The sequence below is a fragment of the Dunckerocampus dactyliophorus genome, chromosome 6, assembly GCF_027744805.1.
Source record: "Dunckerocampus dactyliophorus isolate RoL2022-P2 chromosome 6, RoL_Ddac_1.1, whole genome shotgun sequence".
Classification (NCBI taxonomy): domain Eukaryota; kingdom Metazoa; phylum Chordata; class Actinopteri; order Syngnathiformes; family Syngnathidae; genus Dunckerocampus; species Dunckerocampus dactyliophorus.
In genome coordinates this window covers 26,582,386-26,597,757 of record NC_072824.1, presented here as the reverse complement: position 1 = coordinate 26,597,757, position 15,372 = coordinate 26,582,386, and the positions used below count along the sequence as shown (strand labels likewise).

The window sequence follows — 15,372 nt, the reverse complement described above, 5'->3', positions numbered from 1 at the left end:
AGTCTGGCCTTTGCGTGTCTCACCGAACATTACCGTAACGTGTGGCCAGTGTAGAACGCTACATATTGCAACGTCTTTGAATGTGTCTTCTGAATGCCTTATATTTGTATTTTTGTTCATCTAGCAATCTTTATGCTTTTTATGGTAATCTCTGTGCAAGTTTATGCTTGAAAATTCTTAATTTAGCCCAAAAATACATAAAATTTGCATAAATGTTGCATATTGTTTCCATAATAATTGGCTGTATTCAACCACAATGATTTATTAATTGATAAATTTTGGAAAAACTGTGATTATTGTATTTTTTAGCTGCTCTTTGAATGACTGTTATTTTGCCTGTATTTTGTTGATCATGATTATAGTCAAAAGAAAACACAGGACAAAAGACTTGATGTTAGCTGACACAATTATTGGATACAGAAAAACTTACTTGGATGGAGTTTTTTAATCAAGAGATTACCATGATTGATAAGGAATAGTCAAGGGGGAATAACACTGCAGGACAAATATAATGAATGCTTTTCAGCTCATCTCAGAGTAAAAGCATGTTTTTTGTGTGGAGGAATCTCCTGCTCTCCATCCGTCTAACTATAAGCCGCATTCCCTCATCACAGAGCTGCCAGCTTCAAAAGGAACACCTCCTCTCTTCCCGTTGCTTCTGAGTTGAACCAACATCAAAAGTGCCCCCCGTGCGACTGCCAATGTGTCGCTGACTGAGCACGCTTCTGTCAAGTGGTTTTTCTTTTTCTTTTTTTTTTTTTAAACACGTAATCCCCTCACCCGTGCCCTGATTACCGACAACGTGATGCCTGAGTGGGCCAGATGATGTCACCGGGGAGGATTTGAAGCAACCGCATGGGGCCTGGGATTTCCTGACAACACAAGTAGATGAGAAGAGTAGAAAGACACGATACACAGATGGTTCCGTTTTGTTGAGTCACGACTCCTAAAAGAAGGCAGCCTGAGAACAGCGATGACGGTGTGACAACGCGGCTAGGTTTTTAGTTTTTTTTCCCCCGACGCACACACTTGGGTCGTGAATGTACAAAAACAAATACAAAAAATACTGAAGGCTTTTGATGTTGGAATGATTGCCTTGTTGCTCCATTTTCTTGAAAAATAAATACGGTTGGAACTGAAGCTAATCAATGTAGAACATCAGTCACTTTTACTGCACATTTATCCAAAACCAAATGAAAACAGCAAAGGCTACATACTGGAATCTCGGTTAGCTTATGCCCCAATTAACGTGTTATTTGGTTAACGTCGACAATTTACACCAAAATGTTGCCTCGGTTTGTGTACATTTTCCGCTCAGATTGTGGCACATATTGTTGTTATTATACACTTTGAGTCCAACTGTGTTTTTAAATATATTTTTATGACAAACCATCCTTGTTAGTAGCCTGTAAGCTTGCTAATACCTGGAAACAGGAACCGGAAGTCAGCTCCGCCACCCGTCTGTCTCATCAACGGCCGACTCTGTAGTTCTTTGCTAACTAACACAGTTACGCCACAAGTCTCAAAATGTTAACACAAAACACGTTTTTATAGTTTTACGTGCATACATGCTATTCCAAATGCATATCAATGATGAATGATAGGGATAAATGAACATTTAAGGTTACGTTTACCTTCATTGAAGACGTGATTGTTGGCAAAGACATGTGGCAGCGAGAACACGGACACCACCTTCGTGTTTTGCCATGAGTTATTGCTTGAATTCATTAGTGTTTAGAAAATTTCTAGCCAGTGACTCCAGACTTGACTCAACCTGCCTTGTGTTGGCTTGAGACATGACTTGGACTTGCACGTCTTTACTTGAGACTTGTAAAACACTGAGCTCTGGTACTTACTTAATGACGATTATAATATTTACTTGCTTCCTCTTCTTCTCTCCTTTCAGTTTGTGAATTGCAACCACTGGAGTTAGTCCCTCCCCTTCCACTACGTAGCCAAGATAGCAATGACTGGGGGTAGAAAGTGAGCAGTGTGCACTCAACATTTCGGGGGCTTTGAGTGCACTGCATTTTGACGTTTATTGTGAACACACGTATGCGGTCATGTCAAGTGTAAGTACAGAAGTGCGCCATTTGAGACGGCCAAGGAATAAATACTTAGAAGCTAGCTAGCAGAAAGGAGAACTTAAGGTCTATGCGGGGAGACCATGAGGAATAATATGGCGTCTTCCTCCTAAATCGCCAGACCAAGCTGCCTGAAACGTAGAGCAGAGAACCGGAAATGCCAGCTGGGAAACAGGAACTCACCAAAATACTGTAAGTCTGTTGGGATGCAGACCATGACAGAAAGCCTCATTCTGTTGCCCATTAGTGTGGTGACAAAGCGGTAACATAGGTGCGAGACCTTGAGAGATGGTTATTGATTGCGGAGTAAATTGGAAGGAAAGGGTAGGAGGAAATGACTTGTGGTCGAAGGTAGTGACTCATGGTAGCAGGAAATGAAGCATGCTCCATTCTATGATAGGTGTCAAGAGGAAAGTATGTTGTTGTCATGTTAAAGCATTGGGTTTTTATGCTGGAGAGCCTTCCATATTACTTCCTCGACCGCATTTATACTACAATTTACACCCCAAAATTTCCATTCTCCTCAGTCTGTCCCTCATCTTTACCAGTAAAAGAAGACCTTATGAAGCCTTGAATGTTCTTATCTCAGCAACTGAGAAATGCCCGTCATTTCAGACTGTGTGTTATTCTGACTTTCTGCAAAGTGTCAAAAAGCCACCGTCTTACATCTGTTGGCTACACTGAAAAGCTTGGGCGAAGTGGCCGGCCATCAGATCTCAAATCTGCTGGAACAGATTGTCTTGCCTCGTGGGAGTGTTCGCTTTGATTTGCCGCACAGATGCTTACTTAAACATACAGCAGTCACACTAAGTGGAAAAGATTAAGCTGTGGGTAAACTTTGTGGTAGGAAGAAAAAAAAAAAAAGCTGTTCCAGCACACTACCCCTTTTCCCCTGTGGCAGTTTCAGAGTTGGTTTGGGTTCCCGATTTTAGTTAGCCTGCAATTGTTTGCTTGACTGAAGTTTCTTGAACACTTTTCACATTTTGACTTGATTATCATTTGACTCATTGGAGGCGCAGTAGGCTGAGAGCCTTCGTTCTGGAGTCAGTTTGACGTCTCCCAGTGGTGGTTATAACAGGAAGGATGCAGGAGCTCATGAATTTTCTTTTAGAAGTGCCAAACCTTTATTAACATCTGAAAGCCTGGGCTTGAGGGGCTTGATAGGAAAAGACATATCCAAATATTTTGTGTGCATGTATAAAGTCTAGGTCAGGAGTGTCCAAAGTGCAGCCCGGGGGCCATTTGCAGCCCTCAACTGTTTTTTTTATCGGCCCACGGCACATTCTGAAAAAATCAGCAGTTTAAGGTTGTAATGTTATGAGAACCAAACAAAACAACAAATTAAGTTGTAATTTTTGGAAAACTAGATTGTGGAAAAAGTTATGTTACAAGGATAAAGTCAAAATACCCTGTATTATGGGAATAAAGTCAAAATTGGAGAAAAAAAAAAAGTTGAAATAGTTAGAAATAAATTTAAAAAAAACAGCAGCAGCAGAAATGGCAAAAACAGCTGTCATTTTACGAGAATAAAGTCAAAATATTAAGACATAAAAAGTCGTATTCTAACAAGAAAAACAGTCGAAATTTTATAAGATTAACTTGTAATATAATGAGGATAAATAATGTAATTTTAATAGCGTAGAGTTGAAATATTAAAGAAAAAATTTATTTTTTAAATATGAGAAACAAAATGAAATCAAAGTTAAATTTTTTTGAAAATTAGGTTAGGGAAAAAACTATAATATTATGGGAATAAAGTCAAAATATTATGAGAATTAAGTAATAGTACAACAAAAAAAATTATTTAATTTTTTTAAGAAGAAAGTTTTGGAATTTGGAAAATAAAAATTTTAAAAAAGACAAAAATGGGGCGGGAAAGTTGTTCGAAGTTCATACTATACACTTTGTCTCCGATATCACAAAGCTGTGATGCAGTTTTTTCTTGATTTACAAAATATGAAAGTGGCTCTTGCATACTTAAATTTTTCAGAATGTGGTCCTCGGTGGAAAATGTTTGGACCCCCCTGGTCTACATGAATGATTTGGCATGAAAGTAAAGATGAGACTGTAGTCTTTACTACTGGATAAGAGTAAATAAAGGTGTTTGTTCAGTGAGTTTTAACGGTAGAGGAATGATACTTGTACTGTTGGAAGTGATAAATGCGAAGTTTGTCACATTGGTGTTTTGTTTTTGTAAAGTTATTCATGACATAAGATGTTCTTCCAGTTGCGTGGGTGGATAGTAAGTGTATATTCATACAAGCTTCGTGTCGCAGTTACCATTAAGAACATTAATGCGACCCCTGTGCAGCGCTTTTAAAAGGTTAAAAACACTTAAATGTAGTACTTTATTATTACTATGTTATGTGATGCATTATTAACGTTTTTGTTGATCCATTTTGCCATATTTATCAGTTGGACATCAGCATAATGAGCTCATCTTTCATTTGCATCGCAGCATGTGGCAGCACAGCTAACAGATTGTATTCTTCTTTTGCAAAGCAGCACCTTCTGTATGCACGTCAGCCTTTAAAATGAAAACTGTAAAATATATTTGTAGCTCACGTGTGTAAACACCCCTTTTATTTCTTTATTTATTTTGCAGATTGATGCATTTTGTTTTATGGAATTGGGCTTTTAGTGTATGGCACACAGCTACAGAATCGTGTGCCATATTGTGTGTGTCATCCTCTCAAGGTGCAGGCATGGTCGTGGACTGGGAGCAGGAAACTGGTCTCCTTATGACGTCTGGAGATGTTAGGATTATTCGAATCTGGGATACTGACAGAGAGATGAAGGTCCAGGTATGTGGAACTCTACTTTGTGTCTGGATTGGCTGTCTTGTAGGGTGCTAGCATTATTGCAGCACAAAGTTTAATAATAAAACTGCGGGCAGGTCATTTTCATCATTGATCTGTTCCAAAAGGTCTGACGAAAACCGAATCCGTTTTTCCCCATAAAAATGAACAAGTAACAGACATAACAAATAAAGTAAATCCAATTAATCTGTTCGAGACACGTGTTATGGAAAATAATTTTAGTTTTATATGCAGAAAACAATGCAAAATACATATAAATGACAAATAAAATGGATAAATGAACATCTAACATCACTTTTACCCTCATTGAAGACTTGTTGGTGAACGCAGTGGAGGGAGGAGGGGACGGAAGAGCCACACAGACGCTGTTTCATTGTAGTTTGTTAGAAAGTTACTTTAAAGAAGTTTATTATTTATTATTATCTTTAGCAGCAGGTACAAACATGACACACACTGGCCTTCCTTTTCTGTTATGTGTCGCCGTTAAACCATTCCCTTTGCAACCTGTGTTAAAGGTTACCACCTTCACATTACAATCCAAATGTAACCGACGCAACCCTTGTATTTTGCTGTGAGTTATTACTTGAATTCATTGATGTTTCTCACCTTCTTTGTCAAAGTTCTGGCACTTTTCAGGCACATAATTTTCATCGAACATTGGGGCGTACAAAAACCGAGGTTCCACTGTAATATATAATAGTTTACAACGAGTGTGTCCGAACTTTTTCCAGTGAGAGCCACATACAGAAAAATTGAAAGATGTGGGGGGGGCAATTTTGTGCGTTAATGGTGCTTTTTGTTAATTCAATGAAATGGCTGAAAATGGCCTTCTGGGCACCTCTGGTGTCAAGGTTTCTTTTTCGGAAAGGAAAACAATTAGAGCTGTCGTCACGATACACACAACTCACAAGACGATACTCGATATTGGGCTCACAAGAAGATGATATGTTAACATTACTTTTAAGAAAACTTCAATGACAAACTATAGGACTGGACAAAACAAAACAATGCAGGTATATTTTGAAATGTTGTATAACTTTGCATAAGGATGATTTTAACTGTTGAACGTTTTTCCACAAATTGAAACAAAAATGATCATTTATGTTGACATGTACTTATAACAGATCTGTTTTGTTTACACTAGAGGTCCCATGATGCGTAGCGTGTGCTACCAGGAAGTAGTGAATTTTCAAAACAGACGCTAGTATCACGTGTTTCGAAGTCTTATGCAGAGATCATGTTTTGATCTGACAAATCTTAAGTAACTTTGCTGAAATGTAGAGTTACTACTGCTTCTGCTTGGACATCAACACGGTGGCAGCTGTCCAACTCAGATGAAAAAAAGCAGCCACGTCACGAGCAAACGAGTGACGCTGGGTACACCGAGTAGAGGTAGTGTTGCAAGGTTTATAGTGTGCTTAAAGCATGTAATATGCAGTCCCTATCCTGCCTTGTGCACTGCCACTTCCAAATTACGTGTATTATCATTCACAGCAGTGATGTCGTAGCTCACAGTCTGATAGACTTCTGTTTGCCCATGTGTTCACGCAAGAACGGGATCTCAATGTGAATGATTGCTATTTTTACTAAAGTAAAGTTTGTTATTGCTTGAAGTGCAATATTAATAGTTCTAGCTTGTGGCCCCGGTCTCTACTGAACAATGGCGGCACAATGCTTTCATCTTATCCACCTGTCTTTGTCCGTTTTGGATTTCGCCAGGTAGGCCAAGTCTTCCCAAACAGGACACTTTAACGATGGAAGAGGGTTTTCAAGCGCTGGCTTCTCAGTGGCACAATTGTTAGCCATGACCCTGCATTTGTTTACAGAGTAGACACCTGACATGATCAACACTTCCTGTGCCCCCCTTTTAATGTGTACTATGTCGGAAATCGGTACTCCTCGGTATGGAAAAATCACACTACGATTACACAAATGTACCATTACACTCTTTGTTGTTACCAGTCCCGCTAAATTTAGACACATAAACATCAAATATCAATATTGTTGCTGTCTTTTATTCACCGTCTCAATCATTTAGTTTTGTCAAAGACCAAAAATTCACAACAAAAAAATTGGTTATCACATAATTGTTGTATTGTGGTATTGTTGTTACTGTCTGGTAAATATCCCAATAATTTATCATGTTGTGACATGTCTCACTGTGTGTGTGTGTGTGTGTGTGTGTGTGTGTGTGTGTGTGTGTGTGTGTGTGTGTGTGTGTGTGTGTGTGTGTGAATCAGGACATCCCAACTGGAGCAGATAGCTGTGTGACCAGCCTGTCGTGTGATTCCCATCGTTCGCTCATTGTCGCCGGTTTGGGCGACGGATCTGTGCGGGTTTTTGACAGGAGAATGGGTCCCAATGAATGGTAAAGAGCCCCCATTTTATTTAACGCTAGTGGATGTCCTCACTCACTTTGTGTTCTTCCTGTTCATTTATGGTTTCATTTTCATTTTAACTGCCCTCTCGTTATTTGAACACTTTCAGGAACAGTGCCATTGTGCATGAACTCTACATTATTCACGTCTGTAATATATATTTACATCGAGGGTGCTGTAATGTCCCCCCACGTAAAGCACCCTGAGAAGAAAGAGCTTGGTTTCCTTCCTGTGGTTCCGCACTGCCACCTGGCGTTTGTACAGCGCCATGACACGTCATACCAGCAACGTGTTATATTAGCAAAGAAGCGTTTTTACAGCTTATTTATCTAATTGAACCCATAAGAACGGGGATCGGCAACACTTCAAATGTGATACAATGGTCCCTATGCAACTTTGTGCTTGTATTATATTATATACATCTTATATTAGCCCTTTGGAATCTGGGGTAGTTTTACATAATTTTGTGTTTGCCTTTATATCTCACGCTAAAACTGTTTATCTTTCTGTGTTTGGGTTCCCTTTTTTCAGCGTGACTGTTGAGTTATTTTTTTCATTTTGACATAGAGTATAGCCCTAAAATCACCCAAAAACCTAAGATCCCTGTAGGGGGATGTGTAAAAATGTGTATGGAAGCTTTGTAAAATATAATTCAAATACTCATGGACAAATGTAACAAACAACAAAGATAAATGTAGTGAAATAGTTATTATGATAATGACTTGCCTTAAAAGCCAGGCCTGGCCTCAAGCAATTACTGTTTACACAACAAATAATGTGTCCCGTTCCAAAAAAAGTGTTTTTATCCGGCTCAAGAAAGCTGAACATAACGTCGTTGATCATCCAGAGGGAAAAGTCAGACCTGTGTTGGCCTTTCAAAGCCGTGATGTGCATCAAAAGTGTGTTTTTGTAATTATTCCCCAGTAACGGCTGTGTGTTGACATTCACCTGTGGTTTCTACATGTTCTTCTTTGTGTGTCTCCGTAGTCGCATCATGACCTACAGGGAGCACAGTGCCTGGGTGGTCAAAGCTCACCTCCAGAAGGACACAGACGGCCATATAATCAGCGTCAGGTGTGCTTCTCTTTCACTCATAGAAGACTTTATGTTCTGTGCCGACCACTTGTCTTTTTCCGTTAGTGTCAACGGAGACGTTCGATTCTTTGAACCCCGCACGCCGGACTCCATCAATGTGCTGCAGACGGTGAAAGGCTTAACGGCGCTTGACATCCACCCACAGGCGAACCTGTTTGCTTGGTGAGTGTGTGTGATTGTCCTTGTGCTGGAAACCTTCAACACACTCTTGTGTCCCACTTAAAGTGACAGTAGGATCAGTGGCTTGCGGTGAGGTTCATGGATGGTGTGGATTGACATGTTCAGGGTGTCAGCTTCACCTTATGACTTAGAATAATGATGCGACTTATATTAACTCATTCAATCCCCGCTATTTTTCAAAAGACAACCCCTTCAGTATCGGCCATTTTTTAGACCATTTTGACAGATCTTTCAAGGCACACAGAAGATTGTCTTCATGGAATCTACCAAAAGAAAGATTAGACTCCGTCTTTCATCAGAAAAAGGTTGTTTCTGCTTTTTTCCCATCTTGGGTAATCAGCAATAGAACATACAGTAGGTAAGATTCAGGAAAATATCAGTTCCCAACTACAGGGTCAGGCAAAATGATCTGACACATTTGTAGGTTAAATAAAAGGCAAATAAAGTAAAGAAACAAAGTGTTTTTATGTTCGAAAAGTACATATAATGCCATTCTGTTTCATGATGTTTTAAAAATGAAATCAGTCAAATGGGATCCATTATTGTCCACACACTCAATGCAGATCCAGTAGCTGTGAAGTTGGTAACCCATAACAAGATGGTGTTTGGAGCTGGTACGGGATCATGTCTACCAAGGTTGAAGTGCAAACGGAACGCTCGTTGTGTTGCAGTTGCAGATTCGTTTGTTTCGATAAACGTTTCCGCAATGAAAGCGCGATGCTCACCAGTCCAATCATGGCAGCAACTGAAAAAGAAACAAAAAACAATGGCGTTATAAAGAAACAAAGCAAAATGGCATTAGATGAAAAAAATGGCATTATATGTACTTTTCGAGAATAAAAACACTTTTTTGTTTCTTTACTTTATTTGCCTTTTATTTAACCTACAAATGTGTCACATCATTTTGCCTGACCCTGTAGAAAAAGGAGGAAGAACAGCTTTTTGTGAAAAGATACATTCAAGCATAACTTTCACTTTGGCACAAATATTTTTTGCTTTTGTGACAGCTCAGCTATCTAAACAACTATACCACAACATAAAAAACACAAAAAAGGGGTTGTTTTACATCAAAATAACAATTTATTTACAAATATAACACCTACATTTGTATTTTTAGTTCATTTAGGCATTTTTATGCTTGAAAATGCTTAATTTAGGCACAGGGACAATATGCAAACTCCACACAGAGATGTCCAACGGAGATTCGAACCCAGATCTTCCATATCGCCTGACTGTGTGTGTGGCCAACATGCTAACCACTTGGCCTATTATTAATTCATAATATTTTTATAAAAATATCAGAGTGAAGCCACAACTTTGAAGCGTGAAGTGGCGAGGGACGACTGTATTCCCATCCTTACTGTACATTTACAGTATGTACTTGTCTGTTTACACACTACTCTATATATCATAAAACCTCACTTCTGTCTACAAGTCTCACTCCCAACTCTAAAGTGAAGTTGTGAAGCATTCTGCTGACTCTTTTTGTCTTCTGTCCGACCCGCAGTGGATCCATGAACCAGTTCATCGCTCTGTATAACAGCAACGGTGATGTGATCAGCAACATCAAATACTACGATGGATTCATGGGACAGCGAATCGGGGCCATCAGCTGTTTAGCCTTCCATCCTCACTGGGTAACACGACGCTCACGTATCATGTTATTTGGGAATAACGAGCTGTCTAGTAAACTACATGCAAAATAAATACGTTTTTTGTGTGCATGTGCCACGTCTACATGGATGGTCTTGGTATGAAAGTAAAGAGGAGACTTTGATGGTGACTGGAGATGTGAAAGTGTACATACAGTATCTTTGCTACGGAGTAAATGTGTGGTGGAATCCAGGTTACTACTGCCACGCTTTTATTTTGAAGCTTACTTTGCACTCGTCGACGGTGTATGTCCACATCAACTTAAGCAGGCACTTTGTAGGTGGTCGATACAAGCAGGACTGACTTAAGCGGCTTCCACTGTACTGTATATGATGTGATATTATACTGTATGTGGCATGCCATACAGTAATGTGATATCATATCATGTACTGTATATGATGTGGTATTATACTGTATGTGGCATGCCATATAGTAATGTGATATCATATCATGTACTGTATATGATGTGGTATTGTACTGTATGTAGCATGCCATATAGTAATGTGATATCATATCATGTACTGTATATTATGTGATATTATACTGTATGTAGCATGCCATATAGTAATGTGATATCATATCATGTACTGTGTATGATGTGATATTATACTGTATGTGGCATGCCATACAGTAATGTGATATCATATCATGTACTGTGTATGATGTGATATTATACTGTATGTAGCATGCCATATAGTAATGTGATATCATATCATGTACTGTATATGATGTGGTATTATACTGTATGTGGCATGCCATATAGTAATGTGATATCATATCATGTACTGTATATGATGTGGTATTATACTGTATGTGGCATGCCATATAGTAATGTGATATCATATCATGTACTGTATATTATGTGGTATTGTACTGTATGTAGCATGCCATATAGTAATGTGATATCATATCATGTACTGTATATGATGTGATATTGTACTGTATGTGGCATGCCATATAGTAATGTGATATCATATCATGTACTGTATATGATGTGATATTATACTGTATGTAGCATGCCATATAGTAATGTGATATCATATCATGTACTGTATATGATGTGATATTATACTGTATGTGGCATGCCATATAGTAATGTGATATCATATCATGTACTGTATATGATGTGATATTATACTGTATGTGGCATGCCATATAGTAATGTGATATCATATCATGTACTGTGTATGATGTGATATTATACTGTATGTGGCATGCCATATAGTAATGTGATATCATATCATGTACTGTATATTATGTGGTATTGTACTGTATGTAGCATGCCATATAGTAATGTGATATCATATCATGTACTGTATATGATGTGATATTGTACTGTATGTAGCATGCCATATAGTAATGTGATATCATATCATGTACTGCATATTATGTGATATTATACTGTATGTGGCATGCCATATAGTAATATGATATCATATCATGTACTGTATATGATGTGATATTATACTGTATGTGGCATGCCATATAGTAATGTGATATCATATCATGTACTGTATATGATGTGATATTATACTGTATGTGGCATGCCATATAGTAATGTGATATCATATCATGTACTGTATATGATGTGATATTATACTGTATGTGGCATGCCATATAGTAATGTGATATCATATCATGTACTGTATATGATGTGATATTATACTGTATGTGGCATGCCATATAGTAATGTGATATCATATCATGTACTGTATATGATGTGATATTATACTGTATGTGGCATGCCATATAGTAATGTGATATCATATCATGTACTGTATATGATGTGATATTATACTGTATGTGGCATGCCATATAGTAATGTGATATCATATCATGTACTGTATATGATGTGATATTATACTGTATGTGGCATGCCATATAGTAATGTGATATCATATCATGTACTGTATATGATGTGATATTATACTGTATGTGGCATGCCATATAGTAATGTGATATCATATCATGTACTGTATATGATGTGATATTGTACTGTATGTGGCATGCCATATAGTAATGTGATATCATATCATGTACTGCATATTATGTGATATTATACTGTATGTGGCATGCCATATAGTAATGTGATATCATATCATGTACTGCATATGATGTGATATTATACTGTATGTGGCATGCCATATAGTAATGTGATATCATATCATGTACTGTATATGATGTGATATTATACTGTATGTGGCATGCCATATAGTAATGTGATATCATATCATGTACTGTGTATGATGTGATATTATACTGTATGTGGCATGCCATATAGTAATGTGATATCATATCATGTACTGTGTATGATGTGATATTGTACTGTATGTGGCATGCCATATAGTAATGTGATATCATATCATGTACTGTATATTATGTGGTATTGTACTGTATGTAGCATGCCATATAGTAATGTGATATCATATCATGTACTGTATATGATGTGATATTGTACTGTATGTAGCATGCCATATAGTAATGTGATATCATATCATGTACTGCATATTATGTGATATTATACTGTATGTGGCATGCCATATAGTAATGTGATATCATATCATGTACTGTATATGATGTGATATTATACTGTATGTGGCATGCCATATAGTAATGTGATATCATATCATGTACTGTATATGATGTGATATTATACTGTATGTGGCATGCCATATAGTAATGTGATATCATATCATGTACTGTATATGATGTGATATTATACTGTATGTGGCATGCCATATAGTAATGTGATATCATATCATGTACTGTATATGATGTGATATTATACTGTATGTGGCATGCCATATAGTAATGTGATATCATATCATGTACTGTATATGATGTGATATTATACTGTATGTGGCATGCCATATAGTAATGTGATATCATATCATGTACTGTATATGATGTGATATTATACTGTATGTGGCATGCCATATAGTAATGTGATATCATATCATGTACTGTATATGATGTGATATTATACTGTATGTGGCATGCCATATAGTAATGTGATATCATATCATGTACTGTATATGATGTGATATTATACTGTATGTAGCATGCCATATAGTAATGTGATATCATATCATGTACTGTATATTATGTGGTATTGTACTGTATGTAGCATGCCATATAGTAATGTGATATCATATCATGTACTGTATATGATGTGATATTGTACTGTATGTGGCATGCCATATAGTAATGTGATATCATATCATGTACTGCATATGATGTGATATTATACTGTATGTGGCATGCCATATAGTAATGTGATATCATATCATGTACTGCATATGATGTGATATTATACTGTATGTGGCATGCCATATAGTAATGTGATATCATATCATGTACTGTATATGATGTGATATTATACTGTATGTGGCATGCCATATAGTAATGTGATATCATATCATGTACTGTATATGATGTGATATTATACTGTATGTGGCATGCCATATAGTAATGTGATATCATATCATGTACTGTATATGATGTGATATTATACTGTATGTGGCATGCCATATAGTAATGTGATATCATATCATGTACTGTATATGATGTGATATTATACTGTATGTGGCATGCCATATAGTAATGTGATATCATATCATGTACTGTATATTATCTTATGATAATGCCACAATGGGGTGCTATTCTGTGACAGTTTGGCGCCACAATGAGCAGCTGATGGTCTGCTTTGCTTTGTGTCTCTTCAGCCCCACCTGGCGGTGGGCAGCAACGACTACTACATGTCCATCTACTCGACAGAGAAGAGGCTCAGATAACATGCCGGTGTCCGTCAACACCCCTCCAACCTCCAGCCTTCCACCACCCACAAAAAGCCCCCCGACCCAACCCAGAGTGACTTGAGACGTTGAGCAGCGGGATGTAAATCATGTTGTACATATGCAATTAGCCCCTGAATGTTGAAGCCTCGGCTGCTGACAAACACCATATTATTAGAATTATTATTATTATTATTATTATGAAGCTAATGATTGTAGACTTAGCAGTGCTGAGGAGTGTGTATATTTAAATAAAGGTCCTATTTTAAAGAAGCGGTACTCGCCAATCACCTCACAGCGAGCATTAGTACCGGTATCACCCTGCCCCTTCCCCTACGCCCCCAGCAGACAGAAAGGACACACGTGCTCACTAATTCAGCCAATGTGAACTATGGAATCCCCTTTTGTTACATGCTGCACTATCTGCAAGACACGTGGAAGGACGGAACCACAAGTCACTGGAGTGTGTGAGCCCCTAAATTATTATGCAAACGCTTCCTTTCCTCTCTTCTTGAGTTCAGGGCTCTGCGGTGAACACCAACTCCCACTGGATCCCACAGGGACCCCCCCAGTGCCGTCCAACCTGCTGTGCAAAGCGGAATCCGCCTCCCACGAGGCCTACAGCTCCTCAGCGTGCCATGTGCTGGACCTAAAAGCACATTTGAGCGGTACCTGGTACTGTCATGTGCCCCCCTTCCAATGCCTTTTTCTCCTTTTGCCTTTCAGTTTTATGTTTTTCCTTTTATTGCTGCAAGTGTTTAGTTAGCTTGTCAAGTCTCACGTTCAGGAGGTTTGACTCCCAAACCTCACTCAGGTACCTCAACAGCCTCCAGAGCACTGAGGAGCGTGCAGGTGGACCGTCACGTGTTTGGTGTGCAAAGCATCGCAAACAATGTGCCGTCTTTTCTGCGGGGCTCCAGCTTTGCTTGTTTTGTTTTTTTTATATATATTTTATCATTTTCTCTTGGTTTTTGCAATGTTTTGTTTTTAATTGGGCTTGTGTGCCTTGGTCTGAGTGAGTTAGATGGAAGAAAAATGGGAATACCTTTAGTGTCATACACTGTTTTACACACACACACACACCCTCCTCTCTACTCAACTCTTTACACCATGCTTGACCTTGAAAAGGAATGGAATCATGGACTGAAGGTAAAGCATGGCGTCTGTAGAAACTACCTTCTCTGAGCTCTTTGCGGTTTTAGCATCCCCACGCTGCATCACACACACACACACACACACACACACGGCTCAGAATGACGTATCGAGTTTTAATATTTTAGACCCAAGAGACTTCACGTAGTGCACAGTGCAGCCTGTGTGTTTGTCGGGTTTATCAAACAGGTGATGAAATAAACCAAATACAACATCA

At 38.3% G+C, this 15,372-nt stretch overlaps 1 protein-coding gene across 6 annotated transcripts in view; it reads left to right on the top strand.

Annotated features, from left to right (window-relative positions):
• rptor (regulatory associated protein of MTOR, complex 1) overlaps positions 1–15,372 on the top strand; it is a 178,415-nt gene extending 163,043 nt beyond the window's left edge. For 4 of the 6 annotated variants that reach the window (XM_054778397.1, XM_054778403.1, XM_054778399.1 and 1 more), the window contains 6 exons: positions 4,782–4,888; positions 7,144–7,271; positions 8,269–8,355; positions 8,422–8,538; positions 10,064–10,193; positions 13,935–15,372. In XM_054778397.1, the coding sequence (XP_054634372.1) occupies positions 4,782–4,888; positions 7,144–7,271; positions 8,269–8,355; positions 8,422–8,538; positions 10,064–10,193; positions 13,935–14,003 (638 nt within the window). In that variant the 3' untranslated portion in view covers positions 14,004–15,372. The remainder of the gene's footprint in view (positions 1–4,781; positions 4,889–7,143; positions 7,272–8,268; positions 8,356–8,421; positions 8,539–10,063; positions 10,194–13,934) is intronic. The other 2 variants (XM_054778400.1, XM_054778398.1) reach the window with 1 other exon arrangement.